Source organism: Ochotona curzoniae, unplaced genomic scaffold (assembly GCF_017591425.1).
Source record: "Ochotona curzoniae isolate NIBS_2020 unplaced genomic scaffold, NIBS_Ocur_1.0 scaffold_2453, whole genome shotgun sequence".
Taxonomy (NCBI): domain Eukaryota; kingdom Metazoa; phylum Chordata; class Mammalia; order Lagomorpha; family Ochotonidae; genus Ochotona; species Ochotona curzoniae.
Window position 1 is genome coordinate 32,525,445 of NW_024467094.1, and position 19,836 is coordinate 32,545,280.

General features: G+C 56.7%; 1 protein-coding gene across 1 annotated transcript; it reads left to right on the top strand.

The window, feature by feature from the left end:
- The first annotated feature begins 210 nt into the window (after window positions 1–210).
- On the top strand, window positions 211–18,821 carry LOC121170049 (signal transducer and activator of transcription 5A). The gene is made up of 19 exons (XM_041000931.1): window positions 211–315; window positions 1,039–1,176; window positions 1,532–1,688; window positions 2,765–2,854; window positions 5,406–5,580; window positions 9,551–9,681; window positions 9,920–10,071; window positions 10,487–10,642; window positions 11,036–11,215; window positions 12,692–12,779; window positions 12,869–12,991; window positions 13,222–13,314; window positions 13,722–13,928; window positions 15,040–15,134; window positions 15,221–15,351; window positions 15,798–15,953; window positions 16,760–16,811; window positions 17,039–17,143; window positions 17,640–18,821. The coding sequence occupies exons 2-19, from the start codon at window positions 1,049–1,051 to the stop codon at window positions 17,800–17,802; spliced, it is 2,382 nt and encodes a 793-aa protein (XP_040856865.1). The 5' UTR covers window positions 211–315; window positions 1,039–1,048; the 3' UTR covers window positions 17,803–18,821.
- Window positions 18,822–19,836: the final 1,015 nt, after the last annotated feature.

A 19,836-nucleotide genomic window follows, 5' to 3' on the forward strand; every position in this document is an offset into this window, starting at 1 on the left:
GACAGCCCCGACGCCCGGCGCCGCCCCGCCCAGCCGGGTCGCGCGGGCTCGGCCAGGCCGCTGCTGCGCACTCGCTGGGGAGCTGGCTGCCGAGGGCGGAGGCAGGGGAGGCCGCACCAGCGGCGGGGAGGGTGTTGGCGAGCGCCCGCGCTCTGTGTTTGGTCTAGCGCAGGCAGCTGACCTTTGAGGAGGAAATCGCTGCTCTTGGCTCCTTCCTGTAGTAACAGCCGCCGCCGCCGCCACCGGGAGCCCGGGCCCTCCAGCGAGAGCCGCGGGGCGCACAGCCTGCGCCGACACCGCGCTTGGCGTTACCAGGTGGGGAGCGCGCGACGGGACTTGGGGAGCGCGCGCCGGGACAGGGGCTCCTGGACCGACACTTCCGGCAGCCCGATGGCCCGTCGCGCTGCAGGGACCGGTCCCCGGCGCCCAGAGGGAGCTGGGACGCCGCTGGCAGAGCCGACACATGGGTAGAGGGTCGAGGGGACCGGGCAGAAAGGGAGGCGGTCACAGGTGGGGGCCGGTGTCGCTCGCAGACGCGGGGGCGCCGTCGGGAGGGAACGCAGTTTCGGGGTGCCGCGGCACCTAAGCTCCGTCTCCCTAAGCCCAGCCACGTGCCCAGGGTCGGGCGTCGAGTGGGAATGGCACTGCCTTGACCCAACTATGGTTTGAAACATCTCCCTCCCCAGTCCTCCAACACGGGGAGTCGGGGTTCGGGGCACGCGCTGAGGGAGGGATCCGAGCAGCCCTTGCAGAGCGCTGAGGGCCTCCCTGGGCAGTTAAGTTTCTCTTTCAGTTTCCCGTGGGGCGAGGGGAGAGGAAGAGGGAGGGCACCTGCCTTTTGAGACCCCCCACCCCACCCTGCCCCAGCCTCAGTGGGTTCCTTGTGGGAGAGGAAGGGCGGCACGCCCCTCCTCACCATCTCTCTCTTCCCGCACAGGAAAGCGTGTCTGTGGGAGGGGCCGGGCCTGACCCGACTCCGGGTGCAGGGATGGGTGGGCACCGTGGGGCTCCACCTCTTCAGCCCTGGGCTCATCCTAGGTGACCGGCTATGGCGGGCTGGATCCAGGCCCAGCAGTTGCAGGGGGACGCACTGCGCCAGATGCAGGTGCTCTATGGCCAGCACTTCCCCATCGAGGTGCGGCATTACCTGGCGCAGTGGATCGAGAGTCAGCCGTGGTAGGTGCACCGGGCTTCCAACCCGCAACCGCAGGGACGGGTTTCCCTCTGCGCTCCCCCCGCCCCAGGTCTCCTCCTTGTGGTTTGGCGTGACTCTGATCCTCTCTTTCCTTCTCTGTGCGGAAGGGGTGGGGTCCCTGGGAAACGGGAACCGGGAAATGCGGGGGGGGCGGGGTGCTGGAAGGGGAGAGAGAAGGCCTGTGGTCCCCCCTCCCCCGTGGGCTCGGGAAAGTGCACTGGGTTCTCATCATGGGATTGCCACTGCACTCTTGGTGCCTGACCTCCTGGCTTAGGGAATTGCAACAGTGGACTCCTGTCTCCCCTCTTCCCACCCCCCCCCCCGTCCTGCCCCCAGGGATGCCATTGACCTGGACAGCCCCCAGGACCGAGCTCAGGCCACCCAGCTCCTAGAGGGCCTGGTGCAGGAGCTGCAGAAGAAGGCTGAGCACCAAGTGGGGGAAGATGGCTTTCTTCTGAAGATCAAGTTGGGCCACTATGCCACCCAGCTGCAGGTGGGTGTGAACTCCAGGACACCTTGGGGCGGGGGGGGGGGGGGGGGGGGGGGTGTGGAGAGGGCATGTGGCTAAACCCCCAGGGTTTTTTTTTTCCTGGCCTGGCCACTGACTCACCAGTGTCATCATGAGCCCACTCACTTGCTTGGTGGCAACTTTACTTCAATTTCCCCCGCCCCCTCTTTCTAAGTCAGAGCTACTAGATTCCTTTAACCTACTACAGAGCAAGGGATGGGATAGGGGGTGGGGGTTTTTGTTTCCTGCAGAGGGGAGGTGGGTGAGCCAGCATCATGGACAGACTGAGCAGGTGGAGAGGTGGTAAACTGAGGCTGGCTTCTTTTCCAGAAGAAAAGGAGACTGATCTATTCTAGAAATGAGGGGACAAGTCAGCCAGAAGCCCCTCTTGGGGACCCTGATAAAAGTGGTAGAGCCGTTGGAGGGGTGGCAGGGAGGAGGGGCTGGCTGGCATGGCTTTGTAGGATGTGGCTTCTCCTTTGTGTGGTGTGGAGTTGGTGGGGGGTAGTGGAGGAAGCCAGGAGCTGTTATGAAGCAGGAAAGGGGTGTGGGTGTAATCACGGTTAAGGGTTAATTGGAATTCAGTTGGGTTTCTTAGAGAGCCCTTCTCAACCACAGACAGCAGGGATCAGGTAAAGCAAAGCCCACCCAGAAAAGAGGGTGGATCCGGGAGGAACCTGGGATGGTGGGACGAGTATGGGCAGGGTTCTGGTGGAAAGCGTCTTGGCCTCAGCATCAGCTGCGTGTGGCTTGAATCACCAGCCCCACTCACTTGTTTGACACCCGTGTTCCTCTGGGTGCTGTGCTGGCCTCCGCGGTGGGGGTTTTCCACGCTGGGAGAGCCAAGGGGCAGGGTGGATTGAAGTGCTCTGTAGATGGTAGGTTTTGAGTTCACCGCAAACCAAGTGTGAAGGGAGGGGAGGAACAGTTAAGGAGAGGGAGGAACATCTGACAATGGCTCCTGAAGCTTCCTGGGAAAACGCTGAAGGAGAGGAAGGGCTGTGTGCGGGATGAAGCCAGGCATGGCTGCAATTGAAGAACACACTGCGGGATTCTTCCAGAACACGTATGACCGCTGTCCCATGGAACTGGTACGCTGCATCCGGCACATTCTGTACAATGAACAGAGGCTGGTCCAGGAGGCCAACAACGTGAGTGTCCCGTGGGGGTGGGGAGAGAATTGGGCGGTCCTTTTCTGGGGCTTTCTCCCTGGACATGGCTGCATCCATGTTAAACAGTGCTGCCGGAGACGCAAGCAAACGTGAGAGGCAGTGTTCTGAGTCAGTGTGGGGTGATGGCGCAGGCTCCACCCATCACCCTCCCTCTCATGAGCTGTGGGACGTCAGCATGTTACCATCCCTCTCCGAGCCTCCATTTTTCTATTGTGAAATGGGACTACTAATAATACCTGTGCTATTGGGCTAGTGTGACAGTTCACTGGCACTGTGCACCAAGGGTTAATGCACATACGTGCACATACACACACGGTTGTGTGCATATCACACACCCCACATACATACATACACTCACATGTGCACCACCCCACATACATACATACACTCACATGTGCACCACCCCACATACATACACTCACATGTGCACCACCCCACATACATACATACACTCACATGTGCACCCACCCCACATACATGCACATGCACACACCCCTGTGTACACATGTATACACACACACATTGGTGGAAACTCGACCTGTGTCAGAGGTGCCGTTACAAATCAGCAGGGAAGACTGGATTTTCATTGAGCAGCCTAACCGCAGACTGGGGGCGTCTGTGTGAAGGGGAGGAGCTGAGGCCTGGGGGAAGAGAACCAACCCAGGGCAGCGTGGAGAAGTGAGGCCCACAGAGGGGGAAACCAGGACTCCTCTCAAACTACAAGTTCAAAGGCATTAAAAAAAAAAGGTTTATTTTTATTGGAGAGGCACATGCATAGAAAGATCTCCTATCCACTGCTTTACTGCCCAAATGGCTGCAACAGCTGGAGCTGAGCCAATCTGAAGTCAGGAGCCAGGAGCCTCTTCCAACTCTCCCATACAGGTGCAGAGTCCCAAGGCTTTGAGCTGTCCTCTGCTGCTTTCTCAGGCCTTGAGAAGGGAGCTAGACTGAGAGTGGCGCAGCCAGAACATGAACTGGAACCCGTATGGGATGCTGGCACTACAAGTGGAGGATTGTCCTGTTACACCACTGCACCAACCTTGCAAAAATAATTTTTGAAAACAGCATGTATATTTTTAAAGTTTTATATGTATTTATTCAAAATGCAGAATTAAAAAGTCTTCCATTGCTGGTTTGTTCCCCAATATGACTACAGTAATCAGGCTACAATAATTGGCTGTGCTGAGCTAAAGCTGGGAGCCAGAAACTTCTTGCAGGTCTCACGACATGGTTGACTTCCCGTGTGCATTACACAGAGCTGTCTTGAAAGTGCAACACTGGAACTTGAACCCATGCTCTGATACGGAGAACTGGCAGTGCAGGGCAGTAGCCTAGCTCTCTGCCCCACAATGCCAGCCTTCATATAATAAAGGCATAGGACAATGTTCTAAATGCATTATCTGCAGTAAAGTAAAGTGAATGTCACACTGCATAAAGAATTTGGATTAGGACCTGAAGCACTTCACAGTCCCTTAGGAAACGTTTATTGAAGTCCTACTGTGTGTCTGACCCTGGGCTGGGATTGGAGAAGGAGGTAAAAGCCCGGTTCCTCCCAAGGGAGGGCAGGGCATGGACAAATTCCCCAGAGGGGAGCTCAGTGCTCAGGGGGCACGGGCCGAGGACAGGGTGTCCGACCCCCAGTGGGGAAGGAAGTGAGGAAAGAGAGGGGATGAATCCCCCTGCCAAAAAAAAAAAAAAAAAAAAAAGAAATGTGGCAACATGTGCAGGGGCTGCAAAGCCCAAGTGTCTTGCCACCTGGGTGAGCTTGCAAGTCATTAGTGTCCCTGGGGAGAAGGGAGCCAGGTGGGCCAGGACAGTAGGTAAGGCTGAGACGGGATAGAAGCTGGGTCCCAACAGACCTTCTCCCTTGACCCCGCATCCCCTGCCTTGTGGCAGCCACAGAACACCATGTGACTCTGCATGTGAATCCAGCTCTGGTCTGGGGATGTGTGTTGTCATGGTCACGGGGTCACGCCTTTCCCCAGCAGACAGGCTCTTCATGAGCCACCTCTGATGTTCCAGCTTCTGTGGGACGTGATAGGGGGAGGGCCAGAACCTGGGGACCCCACATCCTCTTGCAAGAGATACCAAAAACCAGAAGAGCAACAAGAGTAAGACACGTGCACCTGAGAGCAGGATCAGAGTGAGTTTGCTTATCCGACAAGGCCCCTTCTGGGGAAGTGGGGCCAGAATGTTCTCGACAGACAGGCATGTGCAAAGGCCCTGATCTGGGAACATGCTAATGTGTTCAAGGAGTGGAGATTGAAAGCAGGACCAGCTGCTGTGCTCTGGCAGAGCATGGAGGGAGGACAGCAGAGGCATGGAGGAGTCATCTGAAATAGAGATTTCTATTATGGCTGTGTCACCTGTCACTCCTCCCTCTGTCCCCCTGCTGGGACATGGCCCTCCCTCCTTAGCTTAGATGTGAAGCCTGGGGAGCATGGTGGGTAGCCTGGAGGCTTTCCTCTCCATTTGTCCCCCTACTCTTTGGCATACCGCTCCTTGTCATTTCCCCCCATCCTGCCTACAGGGCGGCTCTCCTGCTGGGACCCTGGTGGACGCCATGTCCCAGAAGCACCTGCAGATCACTCAGACATTTGAGGAGCTGCGGCTGGTCACACAGGACACAGAGAATGAGCTGAAGAAACTGCAGCAGACTCAGGAGTACTTCATTATCCAGTATCAGGAGAGCCTGAGGATCCAAGGTGGGCCCAGCACCTGTCCCCAGTGAGGGTGGGTGGCATCTCAGGAGCTCCTGCAAAGCAGTGTCACTCTCCACAACACTCCACTGAGAGCCTGATGGGAGAGCTGCTCTGCCTCCTGCATGCAGGGAGATGACCTTGAGGCACTGGTGGGGGTGGCAGTGGAGGGGGGCCAGAGAGAGCTGCATTATCCCTACATTGCACACGATGAAACTGAGGTTCAAGAAGCACAAGTAACTTGGCCCAGGTTCCTATGGGTTGCAGAACTAGCTGCCAAGCTGTGAGTTTAAATTCCTGTGCTTTGTTAACCATGGCCTCTTCCTAACTGTGGGTATTCAAGGAATACCTTAATATGTCACTCAGCAGGAGCATGGTGTTCCCCAACAAGAGGGAGGATTTGGGCTGGGCTTCGCCAGGTTGTAACACGCTGAGAAGAGAGGGAACTCCAGGAACCCCACTTCCTTGGCCTCACAGAACGTAGACCTAAGGGGTGACTGTTCCAAAGTTTCCTGTCTCCTGGAACTGTGTGTGGCCAGTGGCTGCCACCGTCAGGGCGTGAGGGAGGGAAAAAGGGAGCCCTGAGGGAATCCTACTCAGGTGTAACCCAAGGAGTCTCGAGACACGGTCCATCTCCCTTCACTCCAGCCTGACTCCTGGGATGTGCCACCTTGTCCTGGGAACAGCAGGATGTGTTGAACTACTTGTGCCTTTCCTCTTTGACTTTCTGACTCCTCCTTTCAAACATGTAAGCCTATACAGCAGGGTCTTAAAAAGTTCATGAAAGATACATAGCATGAAAAAACTATGTATGGATTTCCATTTTCTTACACCAAAATAAGTTTATAATTTTGTTCTTTCACAAACTTTAAGTACCCTTACACATGTATATGTGTGTATATATGATGTGTATGTATATATATATTCATTTATTTAAAGCTATAAATGTACCTCTAAGCATTGTTTTAACTACATGCCATAATTTTGGTTATGCTGTACAAGCATTATCCACTGTGAAATATTTCTGATTCCTCCAGTGAGTAATTATTGAATTCATATATTACTTAGAAACATTTTCTTTAATTTCCAACTATTTTTTTTAACTATATCATCTTGTTATTCTACTGTGATTGCATTCTGTATGATTTCAGTGCTTATAAATGTCCTGAGACTTCTTTGATGGTTTAGGATATATTCTGTCTCAGTGGATGCATCTTATGCATTTGGAAAGAGTGCAAACTCTATGGTCATTTCATTAAAATTGATAATGATCAATTTAGTAATGTTAATATGAAAGGTAAAATTTTATAAAAAACCTTGTTTTCTAAACAAAATTTAGTGGGTAGAAGGGCATTGTTTTACAAACAATCACGCACTGTACCCTGGTGTCTTGGCCAGTGTTGGGTTAATTATCCGTATAGCCTGGGTGTGTGGGTTACACTATCTAGGTCTTTGTTGGTACACTTTGCCATATTTAAACAGCCATGAGATTGTCTAATGAGAAATTTCTCATTGTAGCTCTGTTGTTACTACACAATTGCATTTGCAAAACTCGTGAATGTCAGGCTTAGTGAAAGGTTGCTGTGTCTTCATTCTGCCGTAGTATCATACATCTTGTAGCTTCTGGAAAACTCCAATGTGTCTGTGTAAGACTGAGAGTGAAAAAAGCAAGTGCTTAAGGATGAGGGGCTCAGGTGTATTCTGGGAAGACCCTAGAATACACCGGGAGACCCCCACTGTCTTCATCTGTCCTTCATCTTTGCCCAGTTGTTTCATTAGTTGCTGAGGGAGAAATTACTATGATAATGGAATTCACTGCTACTGTGGTTAATTCTGTATTTCCTTCATGCATTTTTTAAAAAGATTTATTTATTTTTATTACAAAGTCAGATATACAGAGAGGAGGAGAGATAGAAAGATCTTCCATCCGATGATTCACTCCCCAAGTGAGCGCAATGGCCGGTGCTGGACTGATCTGAAGCCAGGAGCCAGGAACTTCTTTCTGGGTATCCCACACGGGTGCAGAGTCCCAAGGCTTTGGGCCATCCTCAACTGCTTTCCCAGGCTACAAGCAGGGAGCTGGATGGGAAGTGGAGCTGCCGGGATTAGAACCGGCGCCTGTAGGGGATCCCAGTGCACTCAAGGCGAGGACATTAGCTGCTAGGCCATGCTGCCGGGCCCCCTTCATGCATTTTTATCCTTTATTATTCCACAGATCATTTGGCATCCTAATCATGATGAAATATCTTTCTTAATTTGGCAATGCTATTTTGTCTTCTTCGGACATTGTTTAGTGCCTTCTGCATTTTACACGACACAGCTTTATCCGTGCATGTTGAGAGCTGACATGTAAATAACATGTAGCTCAATCTTGGCTTTTTAGCTACTCAAAGCCTTTGACTTTCATTATTTAGTTCAGAAATATTGAGAGCAATCATTGCCATAGTTGTACTAAGGTGTCCATTTTAACATTTTCTGTTGTGTATGACTGGGTTTTTGTTCTGCTCATTCCTTTTTTTTTTTCAGGACATTGGATATTTTTGATTACTCTAGAATTTCATTTTAGCAATTTAAGCTTCTTTTTTTTAAGACTGCCATGTCAGGGCTTTCAGTTTCATAAAATCTGTCCATTCCATAAATCATCATATAAATTGAGCAAATGCTGGAAGATTCCAGAATGTCTTCCTCCTAGCTGCTGACTCCACCCCACACTGCCTGCAGAGCCAGCAGAGTTCAGGGTGTTAATTCTACCCAGGTCCTTTGTGATCCTGAATTTAGGTTTAGGACCCGTGCTGGGGATGGGTTAAGACTGGAGCCACATCTGAATTTGTTCCTGCAGTGTCACGTGTGTTCAGCCTCATCTATCTGCCTCCCCCATCCTGTGCAGACCATGGGCCCGTTGGCGCAAGGGAAGGCTCAGCTCCCTCAGTGAAGCCAGCCCTTGTCTCAGGTCTCCCAGACCTCCTTCCAGAAAATTGTGCAGATTTCCAGGAGACAGCCAAGTGGGTCACTGGCATGGGGAGGCCAGGCCCAGGGGCTGGGACCAAAAGCCCATCCTGTGAGTGGGCAGGTTTCTGTGTAGTCAGCCCAGTTCCCTAGTCCAGACCCTGCCTGGGGAGCACTCAGTCTGTATGGTGCCCTGCCCAAGATGTGTGCAGATCTGTGAGTTGTAGTTCTGGGCAGTTGCTGGCTGCCTGGAGTGGCTTTCATGGATCCACTTGTGTGTTCCCTGAGGCAGGGACAAGGTCAGGGTGACATGGCCCATAGAGGCCAGCCAAGAGCTCCAGCAAGATGGGCTCGAGCTGGGAAGGTTCTGGGAGGAAGGCATGACCTGGGTCAGGGCTGTGGCTCTCTGTGGGCTTTGCCTGGGCACATGCTCACTTCTAAGCCAGGTTAGTGACCAGTTAGTGCCACACAGGTGTTCCTCATGCTCGACTTTGTCCTTTCCTTGGTCTAAAGGTTTTTGTCACAGCTGTTCTGAGCAAGGTGTTGAGGCCTCACTCAGGCCAGATCCCCATGTGGGTGAGGGCCCTCCAGGGAGTGTGAGGGCAGCAGTACCCTTCCCAGGGACATCTCGTTGCTCCCAGCAGGCCCAGGTATCTCTCCTGGTGGTCTTTGCTGGTTAGTGGGCTGAGCTCATGGGGACCCCAGGACAGAAAGGGGTGGCTCCTGGCAGGGCACATGCCTCACCCGAGACTAGTCCAACCCGGAGTCCTTGTGATAAGGGTTCAGCAGACAGCTGTGTGTGGAGGCAGACAGAGCCAGAGGCAGGGTTGAGTGCCCATTACCCACCCCTGGAGGAGGACATGGTCAGGAGCCTGGAGAGTGAGGGTGGGACTGCCTTCGAGGGAGCCCATTCATCACTGGCACCCAGGCAGGCTTGCAGGACTCCTGATCTGTCCAGCTGGGTGCAGGCTTGGGGCTCGGTACCAGGCTGCAGGAGGTGATGGCCATGGGTGTCGTGTCCCCTCTGCAGCTCAGTTTGCTCAACTGGCCCAGCTGAACCCCCAGGAGCGACTAAGCAGGGAGACGGCCCTGCAGCAGAAGCAGGTGTCCCTGGAGGCCTGGCTGCAGCGCGAGGCCCAGACCCTGCAGCAGTACCGCGTGGTGAGTGGCTCTGCGTCCTGCTCCCAGGGTGGAACATCCTGGTGGGGGCTGTTGGAACCAGCCAGGGGGACAAGGCCGGGATGAGAGCAGGGCCCTGGAGAGCCGGTGGCTGGATCCTTCTCTCTGGGATGCTCTGGGTCAGCGCAGGTGTGGAGCAGGAGGTGTCGGGCCTTGTGTCTCTGGGCATCCTGCAGGCTGGCCTGGGGGCCCAGCAGGGCTGCTGTCCACCGTCCCGCAGGAGCTGGCTGAGAAGCATCAGAAGACCCTGCAGCTGCTGCGGAAGCAGCAGACCATCATTCTGGATGACGAGCTGATCCAGTGGAAGCGGCGGCAACAGCTGGCCGGCAATGGTGGGCCCCCCGAGGGCAGCCTGGACGTGCTGCAGTCCTGGTGAGGCCAGGGTGCGGGCTGGGCTGGTGGAAGGGGCAGACCCCTCTGCCCACTGGGTCAGCCTGTGTGGCAGGCCCCTCTGTTGGGGACAACTTGCGTCTCAGCAGGGCCCATTTGTGACATAGACATTAGTCTCAAAGTCCTTGCCAGCTTCCCTAGTGAGGGCGTCTTGTCCTGAGGGGGGCCTGGCCAGGTGTGCAGAGCTCTGGGCTGCTTGGTCCTGGCCTGTTTCCTGTGCTTCTGGTAGGCAGTCAGCCTGCTCTGAAGCAGGAAAAGGAGGGGCGGTTACAGCACAGACTCTCCTGGGAGTGTGGAGCTGTATAATGGCACAGAGTCTCCCCCAACGGGAGTCCTCCAACTGCAGTCTGGGAAGTGGGGGAGCCCTAGCATACCTGTGGTCCTGGGCTGCCCCCAGGTGTGAGAAGCTGGCCGAGATCATCTGGCAGAACCGGCAGCAGATCCGCCGAGCCGAACACCTGTGCCAGCAGCTGCCCATCCCCGGCCCCGTGGAGGAGATGTTGGCCGAGGTCAATGCCACCATCACAGACATCATCTCAGCCCTGGTGACCAGGTGACCGCTGTCCCTTGGCCATGCCCCGTGGGCAGGGTGGCTCCCCACCTGGGAGGCAGGGGTGCTGGGCAGCCTGGGTGTCTGTTCCAGTCCTGGCTCGCCCTGCCTCACATCCCTCCCCACCCTGTCAGCTGTGACTGTGGCTTCTCTGGCCCCATTTCTATGGCAGACACCACAAGCGGTGTCCTCAGGGCCTGCTCCCCTCCTGCCCTTTTCCCAACCTCTTCCCTGGGGTCTCCCTGAGAGCTGGACCTGGGCAGTGTGCCCTTCTTTCATCTGCTGAGCCCCAGTGGAGGGAGGGAGGGAGGAGCCCCACCCTGCCCTGCCCTGCCCCAGAGAGGCCTCTCCCTGGAGCGTGTCTCACGGCCTGCGGGCTCCCCGTGTCCCCTGCAGCACCTTCATCATTGAGAAGCAACCCCCTCAGGTCCTGAAGACCCAGACCAAGTTTGCAGCCACCGTGCGCCTGCTGGTGGGCGGGAAGCTGAACGTGCACATGAACCCCCCGCAGGTGAAGGCCACCATCATCAGTGAGCAGCAGGCCAAGTCCCTGCTCAAGAACGAGAACACCCGCAAGTAAATGTCCCCCCGACTGTTACTGTTCCCTGTATTCCTCCTGGCAGGCTGCTATAGGTGTGGCCTCTGTGCTGGTGCCATTGGTGTCGGGACAACACAGTTCCCCTCCCTTGGGTCCCCTGCCTCACTTGCAGGTGTGTCCTCCTGGTCCCAATTCACACTTTGTCCTTAGCTACTATTGTCCTCCTGCCCTGATGCCCTTCCTGGACCCTGCCTGTGTCCAGCACATAGTAGTTGGCAGTTGTCCAGGCCTTGTGAGCGAACCTTGAGGAGACTCACACAGCCTGACTTTGTCCCTACCCAACCTGGGTGCCCCTGGAGGCCTACAGATTTTGTGAAATGCCAGCCCCCATAGGGAGTCTCAGGCTGCAGTTGGATTGGAGGTAGCTGGCCAGAGGGGCTGGAGAAGGAGGACTTTATATCGAAAGATAACTTGGGCCGTGTCCTGGAGGCTGAGGCACAAGAAGGCTGCACGGCACGAGGCCCCGGTGGTGGGCTAGGGGTCAGGGTAGGCTGTCAACCAAGTGCGATAGCATGTGAGGGACGGGTGATCTGGGCTCCTGGGCTCCTGCATCCTATCCCTGGGAGGCATTCAGCACGTGCAGGCCATGTGACTGGCAGATTGTGCTTTGATGGAGGCATTCTAGGTTCTGCTTTTAGAACTTGAGGCTTAGCTGGGGAGGCTGAGAATTGCCCTCTGGCATCTGACACAGTGGCTGTGATGCCCTGTGGGTTCCCCACATCAAAGTGTCTCGGTGGTATAGATGCCAGCTTCTCTTCTGAGTTAAGCTTCTCACTTCTGTGCACCCCAAGAGGCAACAAGTGATGGCCCAGCCATGGGGGAGGCTTGGGCTGAGTTTATGCTTGCTGCCTTCAGCCCATTCCAACCCAACATGGACATTTGAAGAGTGAGCTAGCAGATGACAGATCTGATGGGCTGTCTCTTTCTCTTTCAAATAAATAACATTGAAAAATAAAGAAGGTAGTGCCAGAAAGTGGAGAGTGAAGAAAGCAAACTGAGAGAGGCTACCTTGTTGCTTGGATGGGTGAGGGCAGAGCAGGGAGTGGAAGCTACACCTGAGTGGGGCTGGGTGACGGATCAGGGATGACGAAGGGACAGAAGGAGCGAGTGCCAGGGTCTGAAGTCGCAGTTAGGCACTGAACTTGGCAAGTTCAGTGGGTGGCAAGGCCTACGTCCCGAGCGAGGGGAGGGGAACTCAGTATGGCAGGGTGGTGGGCTTGGTCATGAAGTCCTGCCAGGCCATGGTCATGGCTCTTCTTTCAAACACACCAGAAGCTCCCAGCTGCCCCATGAGGTCCCCTTGCTGCCCTTTCTGTCAGAAGAATTTCCAACTCAGCCTTTGGAGACATTGCCTTGGGTGCTGTCTGTTGGGGTGACGAGGCACGGGCTGGTGTGGGGGAGGGAGGCTCCGGCCCCCTGCCAGGACTCAGCTGGGGCCCTCTCTCTGCTGGCAGCGAGTACAGCGGCGAGATCCTCAACAACTGCTGTGTCATGGAATACCACCAAGCCACGGGCACCCTCAGTGCCCACTTCAGGAACATGGTGAGGCCTGGGCCTGGCCTCGGAGGGGACGGGGCCCTAAGCGGAGCTGCTCCCTCCAGCCTCCCAACTCTGCATCCGTATCCCTGCAGTCCCTGAAGCGGATCAAGCGTGCCGACCGGAGGGGCGCCGAGTCGGTGACGGAGGAGAAATTCACTGTGCTCTTCGAGTCGCAGTTCAGCGTGGGCAGCAATGAGCTGGTGTTCCAGGTGAAGGTGAGACTGCCACCTGGCCCGCCCTGAGGCTCACCTGCAGCTCTGTGGGAGGCCACGTGGATGCTTGGAAACCCAGGGTCCCTGTGAGGCCAACAGAAAACCTGCTGTCCCTCCATGGTGGGGATTGTGGGTGACGGATGGACTGGGTTTGGGAGGGGAAAGGAGGAAGGAAGAGGGGGGCTGATGGTGGCTGCTTCCCTCCCCACCTCCATTCCTTTGGTTCCCTACAGACCCTGTCCCTACCCGTGGTTGTCATTGTCCACGGCAGCCAGGACCACAATGCTACTGCCACCGTGCTGTGGGACAACGCCTTTGCTGAGCCGGTGAGGCCCCGTGGGACCCCAGCCTGGCTCCTCTGGCCCTAGGATACCCTACTCAAGGAGGATGCCAGCTTCAGCCGGCCTTCCTCAGCCCTGCCCAGAGCAGGGCCAGCGGCAAACACACCCTGAGTCCCTGGTTCTGGCCCTGAGCTCCTCAGGCGGGTGGGCTTGGACCTGGAGTTTGGCTGTCTCCCTCACCTCTGGCCTGGGGCAGCCCGGCAGGCCCATGCAGCTGCCTCTTCGGCCTTGCTTTTCTTTCCCCCTAGTGTTTGTGTCTCGGTCCTTTCCCCCTCTCCCCCACTCCATTCTATGGTATCTGAGCACCTTGCCTTCAGGGTGTGTGTGCTGGCTGCTGGCACGTTCCTTCTCCCTCAGTCCGCCACCTTTGCCTGTCTCCTCCCCACTCCTAGGGCAGGGTGCCATTCGCCGTGCCCGACAAAGTACTATGGCCGCAGCTGTGCGAGGCCCTCAACATGAAGTTCAAGGCTGAGGTGCAGAGCAACCGGGGCTTGACCAAGGAGAACCTGGTGTTCCTGGCGCAGAAGCTCTTCAACAGCAGCAGCAGCCACCTGGAGGACTACAGCAGCATGTCTGTGTCCTGGTCCCAGTTCAACAGGGTGAGGCCCGGGCCACATCTAGGTCAGGCAGCTGTGCCTCTCTCCTGCTGTTAGGGGAGGGGCTTGGACCCCCAAGAAGCACAGGCAAGGGCTGCGTGGGGGTGTGACAGCCTGAGCAGCAGGACCCCGGGGAACCTGGAGGGGGGCATCAGCACTCTTAGGTTCCAGTGCTAGATCTGTACTCGTGCCCAGTTTACTCATTTGTAAAATAGGGAGAAGGGGCAGGAATGACTTTGGAAATCGGTCCAGCTGGACATATTATTAAAATGTAGGTGAGGGCCCAGTACAATGGCTCAATTGGGTCGTCTTCCACCTCCAAGTTCTAGGAACCCATATGGTCACTGGCTGATTCATGTCCCAGGTGCTCCGCTTCTCATCCAGCTCCCTGCTATGGCCTGGGAAAGCAGTTGAAGATAGTTCAAAGCCTTGGGACCTTGCACCTGCATGGGAGACCTGGAGGGAGCTCCTGGCTCCTGGTCCCTGGCTTCAGATTGGCTCAGCTCTAGCCATTGTGGCTGTGAACCAGCTGATGGAAAACCACTCTCTGTATATCTGCCTTTACAGTAAAATTAAATAAGTTTATTTTTTTTAATGTAGGTAAAAGCCAGCCAGAGAGCAAGCAGGATCTCCTGCCTGCTGGTTCACATCCCCAGTGCCTGCTGGGCTGGTCCAAAGCCAGAAGGCTGGGCCTTAGCCCGAGTCTCCCCCAGGGGCAGCAGGGAAGCCAGTCCATGGGCCATCACCCACCATTTCCGTGGACATTAGCAGGAAGCTGGGATCAGAAGTGGCACTGAGACTTGGACCCTGGCACTCCAGTGTAGTGTGTGGGCACCCCAGGTGGGATCATAGCTATGGTACCCTATGCCACCCCTGGCCTGGAAGGGTTCTTGCTCCTCCTGCTCCCACCAAGGGGAGTATTAGGGAATCCTGTGTCTTAGAAACATGGGACAGGAGACCCCTGCGATACGAGTGGAGCTGTTGATTTATGGAGTGCTGGGGTCAAGGGTGGAACTAGTGGGATGGACCCTGGGAGCAGGCCTGAGTTGGGGCCAGGGGGGCTTGTGAGCTTGCTGGGCCCCGCAGCCCTGACCTGGGGTCTCCGGGCCTGTAGGAGAACCTGCCCGGCTGGAACTACACCTTCTGGCAGTGGTTTGACGGGGTCATGGAGGTGCTGAAGAAGCATCACAAGCCCCACTGGAATGACGGGTGAGGGCCAGGTCAGCCTTCGAGGGCCGGCACAGGGCACCAGGGCTACTGGCCCGGCGTGACCCACTTGCGTCCTGTCGTCCCAGGGCCATCCTCGGCTTTGTGAACAAGCAGCAGGCCCACGACCTGCTCATTAACAAGCCTGACGGGACCTTCCTCCTGAGGTTCAGCGACTCAGAAATCGGGGGCATCACCATTGCCTGGAAGTTCGACTCCCGTAAGTGCCCACTTCCACTGCCCCCCGCCCGCTCCCTGTCAGGTGCAGGGACCCCATTGCCTGTCTCCTTCTTCCCCGCTTAAGAGGTGCCCATCAGGAAAGGTAGGGGCTGGGCTCACAGTGCAAGCAGCATGATGCTCAGAAGTGGGTTCCTTCGTCCCTTTTTGGAGCACCTGCTCCACTAGCCAACCCTCCACCCCCCAGCCCTGCCATACACGCACATAGGCTCCAGACCCACAGGGCAAGGTCTCAGCTGGCATCTGTTGCTCCCCCCACTTGCCATGCCTGGCCATGTTGGTGTCTGCTTTCCTGGCTGGTGGGAAGGCAGGTTCCTGTGTGAATTTCCTTCCCTGTGCCCAGATCCCACGGGAGGGGGTCCCTGGGCAGGCCAGACCCTGGCCCTCTGTCCTCTGAGGCTGGTGGGAACAGGAGTCTCCTTTTCCCAGCTGATCGCAACCTGTGGAACCTGAAGCCGTTCACCACACGTGATTTCTCCATCCGGTCCCTGGCTGACCGCCTCGGGGACCTGAGCTATCTCATCTATGTGTTTCCTGACCGCCCCAAGGATGAGGTCTTCTCCAAGTACTACACCCCTGTGCTTGGTGCGTCCTGCCCCCTCCCCTGCCTCTCGCCCCATCTTGGGTTCTCTCAATAATTGCCCAGAGACACGAGGGAGAGATCTTCCATCTGCTGACTCACTCCCCAAATGGCTGCACAGCCAGGGCTGGTCCAGGCTGAAGGTGGGAGCCAGGACCCATCTAGGTGTCCCATGAGGGTGGTAGGGATCCAGCTATCTGAGCCATCACCTGCTGTCGCCAGGGATGCATTAGCAGGAGCAAAGCTGGGTCAAGCACTCAAGGGAGCCCCACAGTGCCTCCTCACACTACAACGGATGCCTGGCTCCCGTGAGTCTGGGGTCTTGCAGTGAGGGAAGGGACGTCAGGTTCCTCCGACAGACAGGGAAAGCAGCCCTGGCCCTGCTGGGTCTGCCAGGGGTCAAGCGCAGTGCAGTCTACCTCTGCTCCCCTGGAGGAAACAGGCAGGGTGTGGATGGGGTGGGAGGAGCTAGGATAAGCCACACCCACAGAGCATCCTCTGTTTCTGCCAATTGGTCACTCTCCCAGCTCCTTGGGGTTGTTGCGGGAAGCAAAATGAATAGGTTTCTTCTCCCAAAGCTGTGGTGGGGTTTGCATCTTGTGAATTCTGCCTGGGAGGGGGTGCAGAGAAAGCAGCTGCCCAGAAAGGGGTGAGACCTGTGCTGGGAGCCTGTGGAACCTCAGGTGGGCCCTCAGCAGATGTTTATTGGGGCTTGGGAAGTCTCACCCCTGCTAAGTAAGGCTCCAAGTTGATGGTGGGTGGGAGATGGGCGGAGCTTGGGCAGCTCAGGCTGTCTCTCACTTTCCCGCAGCCAAGGCCGTGGACGGGTACGTGAAGCCGCAGATCAAGCAAGTGGTCCCTGAGTAAGTGTGCAGTGTCCCCTTGGGGCCTCCTCCCACCCGCCCCTTCCATCCCCCCCGGTCCAGCCTTCCCTTTTGCCCACAGACCTGGCTCAGCCATCAGAGGGGGTAAAGCTGGGCCCTGTGTCCTGCCTGACCCAGAGAAGGAGGCCATTGGCCTGGGCCCCTCCTCCGGGTTGGGCAGCCCGCGGCCTCCCTGGCAGCTGAGCTCTGTCCTGCTTCTCTCGCAGGTTTGTGAATGCATCTGGAGAAGCAGGGGCCAACGCCACCTACATGGACCAGGCTCCCTCCCCGGCTGTGTGTCCCCAGACACATTACAACATGTACCCCCAGAAGTAAGTTGGGTTCTAGGAGGCGGAGGGTTGCTGTGAGAAAGAGGCTGTGCACCCATAGCGGGCGGGCCCAGGGCAAGGAATTCCTGTGTGGGCCGTGGGTGGCTGGGGCTGGGCACCCGGGAGGGAGCTGCAGGGAGACCAACAGGCTGGAAACCCCAGGTGCCAGCCCTGATTCCTGGGGGCATGAGCAAGTTTCTGAACAAAGCCGAGCCTCCCTATAAAATGGGGTGAATGCCCACCTCGCTCTTCCCGGGAATGGTGTTGTGCATGGTGGGCAGGTGGGTGAACTCACTGGCCCAGCCACTGTGACAAGGCCGACAGGGCAGGGAACTCCCCAAGAGGATAATGAAATACCAAGAGATGCACATGGATGCTGAGCTGGAACTGCTGCTGTCTTGTGAGGCACACAGCTGGTCCCTAGGATGCTGGTTGAAGTAGGGAGCAGACTGGGTTCCCTGAGACATGCCAGCCCCTATGATGTCTCCTCTGTCCACAGCCCAGACCCTGTGTTGGACCAAGAAGGAGAGTTCGACTTGGACGAGACCATGGATGTAGCCCGACACGTGGAGGAGCTCCTACGCCGCCCCATGGACAGCCTCAATCCACGCCTGTCCCCACCTGCTGCCCTTTTCACGGCAGCCAGGGGCTCCCTGTCCTGAGTAGGGACATCTTACCTGCTCTTGGAAGCAGTCTCCGATGGGAAGGGTTCGGTTCCGCTGTGCCCGGTGATGCCAGTGTAGGCAGGACGTGGATGCGTGTGCACGCATGTGTGGCGTAGAGGTGGGCCTGCCTCACTCTACCTGCCCTGGCTCTGTGGTTGCCATGGCAGCAGCCTCTGATAACCACCCCCTCCCCAGTCCATCTGTCCAGGAGGCCGAGCTTCCTTCTTGGCAGGTGCTTTGCACCGGCAACCCTACTCCTTGTGTGTCCAGTTTGTGCAGCAATGTTTGAATACATGAAATTCATTCAAGGGCAGGGGATGGAACAGCTCCAGGCTGGCTTAACCTTTGAGTGAGCAGCTTTGCCCTCCCCAGTGTGCATGTGTGCAGACGCGTGTGTGAGCGTGCATCTGGCCACAGACACACACAGTGGTCTGATTCTCTCCCCTGGAGGGAGGTTGGGGTTCACTTCCACGTATCTTTTATACTTTGGTATAAAAGTCTGCGCTGACTGCAGACTTGCTGCTCCCCCTCTGCCCTCTGAGAGCTGGCCCAGGCCATGGCCAGAGCCCCTGTGGCCAACACAGCTTCTTGCCTAGGGACATGAGCTTTGAGTCTATGATGTGGTTACCAACTGCCCAACCCTGTGCCCTCTTTATCCTTGCTGTGCCCCCTCCTGTCCACTCAGCCTTCTTTCCTGTCCATTTGTACCCTTGCTTGTAGAGGAGAAAGGGGCAGGGCTAGGGCATGGTGCGTGAACAGAGGCCTAGAATGTGCGGGGTGGGGACAGGGAGGCCCAGCAGACACCTGCTGTATGTGCGGGAACACAGGGAGGGGCGAGCCAGGCTGGGAGTGGGGAGCGGCCTCCTGCTACTCTGTGTGGCAGGCTGTGGCCCGAGCCCTCGCTGTCCTGGGCCTCAGGACGCCCGGGGGGGTGGGGAGGAGAAAAGGGGTTCAGCTGTACTTTGTACATAGACTTGCAGTTGTGTAAACAGTGTTTCTGAATTAAAGTTTTTTTTTTTTTTTTTTTTTTTTTCATACATTGGCTGCTCCATTCCTGGCTTGGGGATCTGCCTGTGAGGTGGAGACCTGGGAGCTGGGGTGTTTGTGTCCTGTCCCGCCTGTGTGGCTGATGCTGTCATTTGTAGCCTGCAGCTGCCATGCAACCTTCTCTGGCACAATTTTGAGGGTGAGCACCACCCTGGAAAGCTGTCAGTGTACTCAGAAGACTGAAGAGCTTGGCTAGGGGCTTAGAGCCAGGGAAGGCAGGAATGACTGCGGGCAGGGACCCAGCAAAGCTGGGTGCAGGCGGCCATTATCAGCTGCTGCTGGGAGCATTCCTGAAGCCAGCAGCTGAGGACCTGCTGGGCAGGGGGATTCCAGTGCTTCCCAGCCAAGAGCAGCAGGAGTGGCCGGCAGCCCTGTGTTCCTGGTCTCCTCCCAGAGACCAGCAGGGGGCATCATCCCACTGCTGCCACTGGGGGGCCTCCCTTGGGTGGGAGCTCTCAGCAAAGAGAGAGGGAAGGGCCTGGAGCTGGCATCCTGCCCCAGGAAGGCGCAGGGGCCTAGAGCATTTTCCCTACGTCCCTAATCTGCTCCATCTCTGTAGGAGGAAGCAGCTCATCCCCCATGTCAGTCTCCGCTCTATCTCCATGGCACTTGGGCTAGTCGAAGTGGGAGTGCTGAGTGGGCGCTGGGGTACAGGTGCCGCTGCCCTGGATTATCACCCCGGGCTGTTGGGGGCTGGGCCATGGCAGCAGCCAGGAAGGTATCTGCAGTGATCCCCCTCTACCTCTGAGGGAACTGAAGGTCATGCGATAATGGAGCCAGTGTTGGAGTGGGGGCTGGGAGCAGCCACACCCCAACCCCCCTTAGGTGGCTTATCAGAGCCCAGGCAGGGCCAGGGAGGGGTGTGGCTCTACTTCCACCTGCTGGTTCCTGGACCTGAGGACCCCCCTCGTGTCCCTCAGGCTGCCGGATGGGGGCCTGGACCGAAAAGGGACGTTCTATCTGGTACAGACAGCACTGCCGGGC

Bases quoted from the DNA above. Each gene is read 5' to 3' on its own strand.
- LOC121170049 (XM_041000931.1), top strand. From the start codon at position 1,049: ATGGCGGGCTGGATCCAGGCCCAGCAGTTGCAGGGGGACGCACTGCGC. The intron at 9,682-9,919 runs GTGAGTGGCTCT...ACCGTCCCGCAG, and splicing joins CCCTGCAGCAGTACCGCGTG to GAGCTGGCTGAGAAGCATCA. The intron at 13,315-13,721 runs GTGAGGCCCCGT...CCCCACTCCTAG, and splicing joins ACAACGCCTTTGCTGAGCCG to GGCAGGGTGCCATTCGCCGT.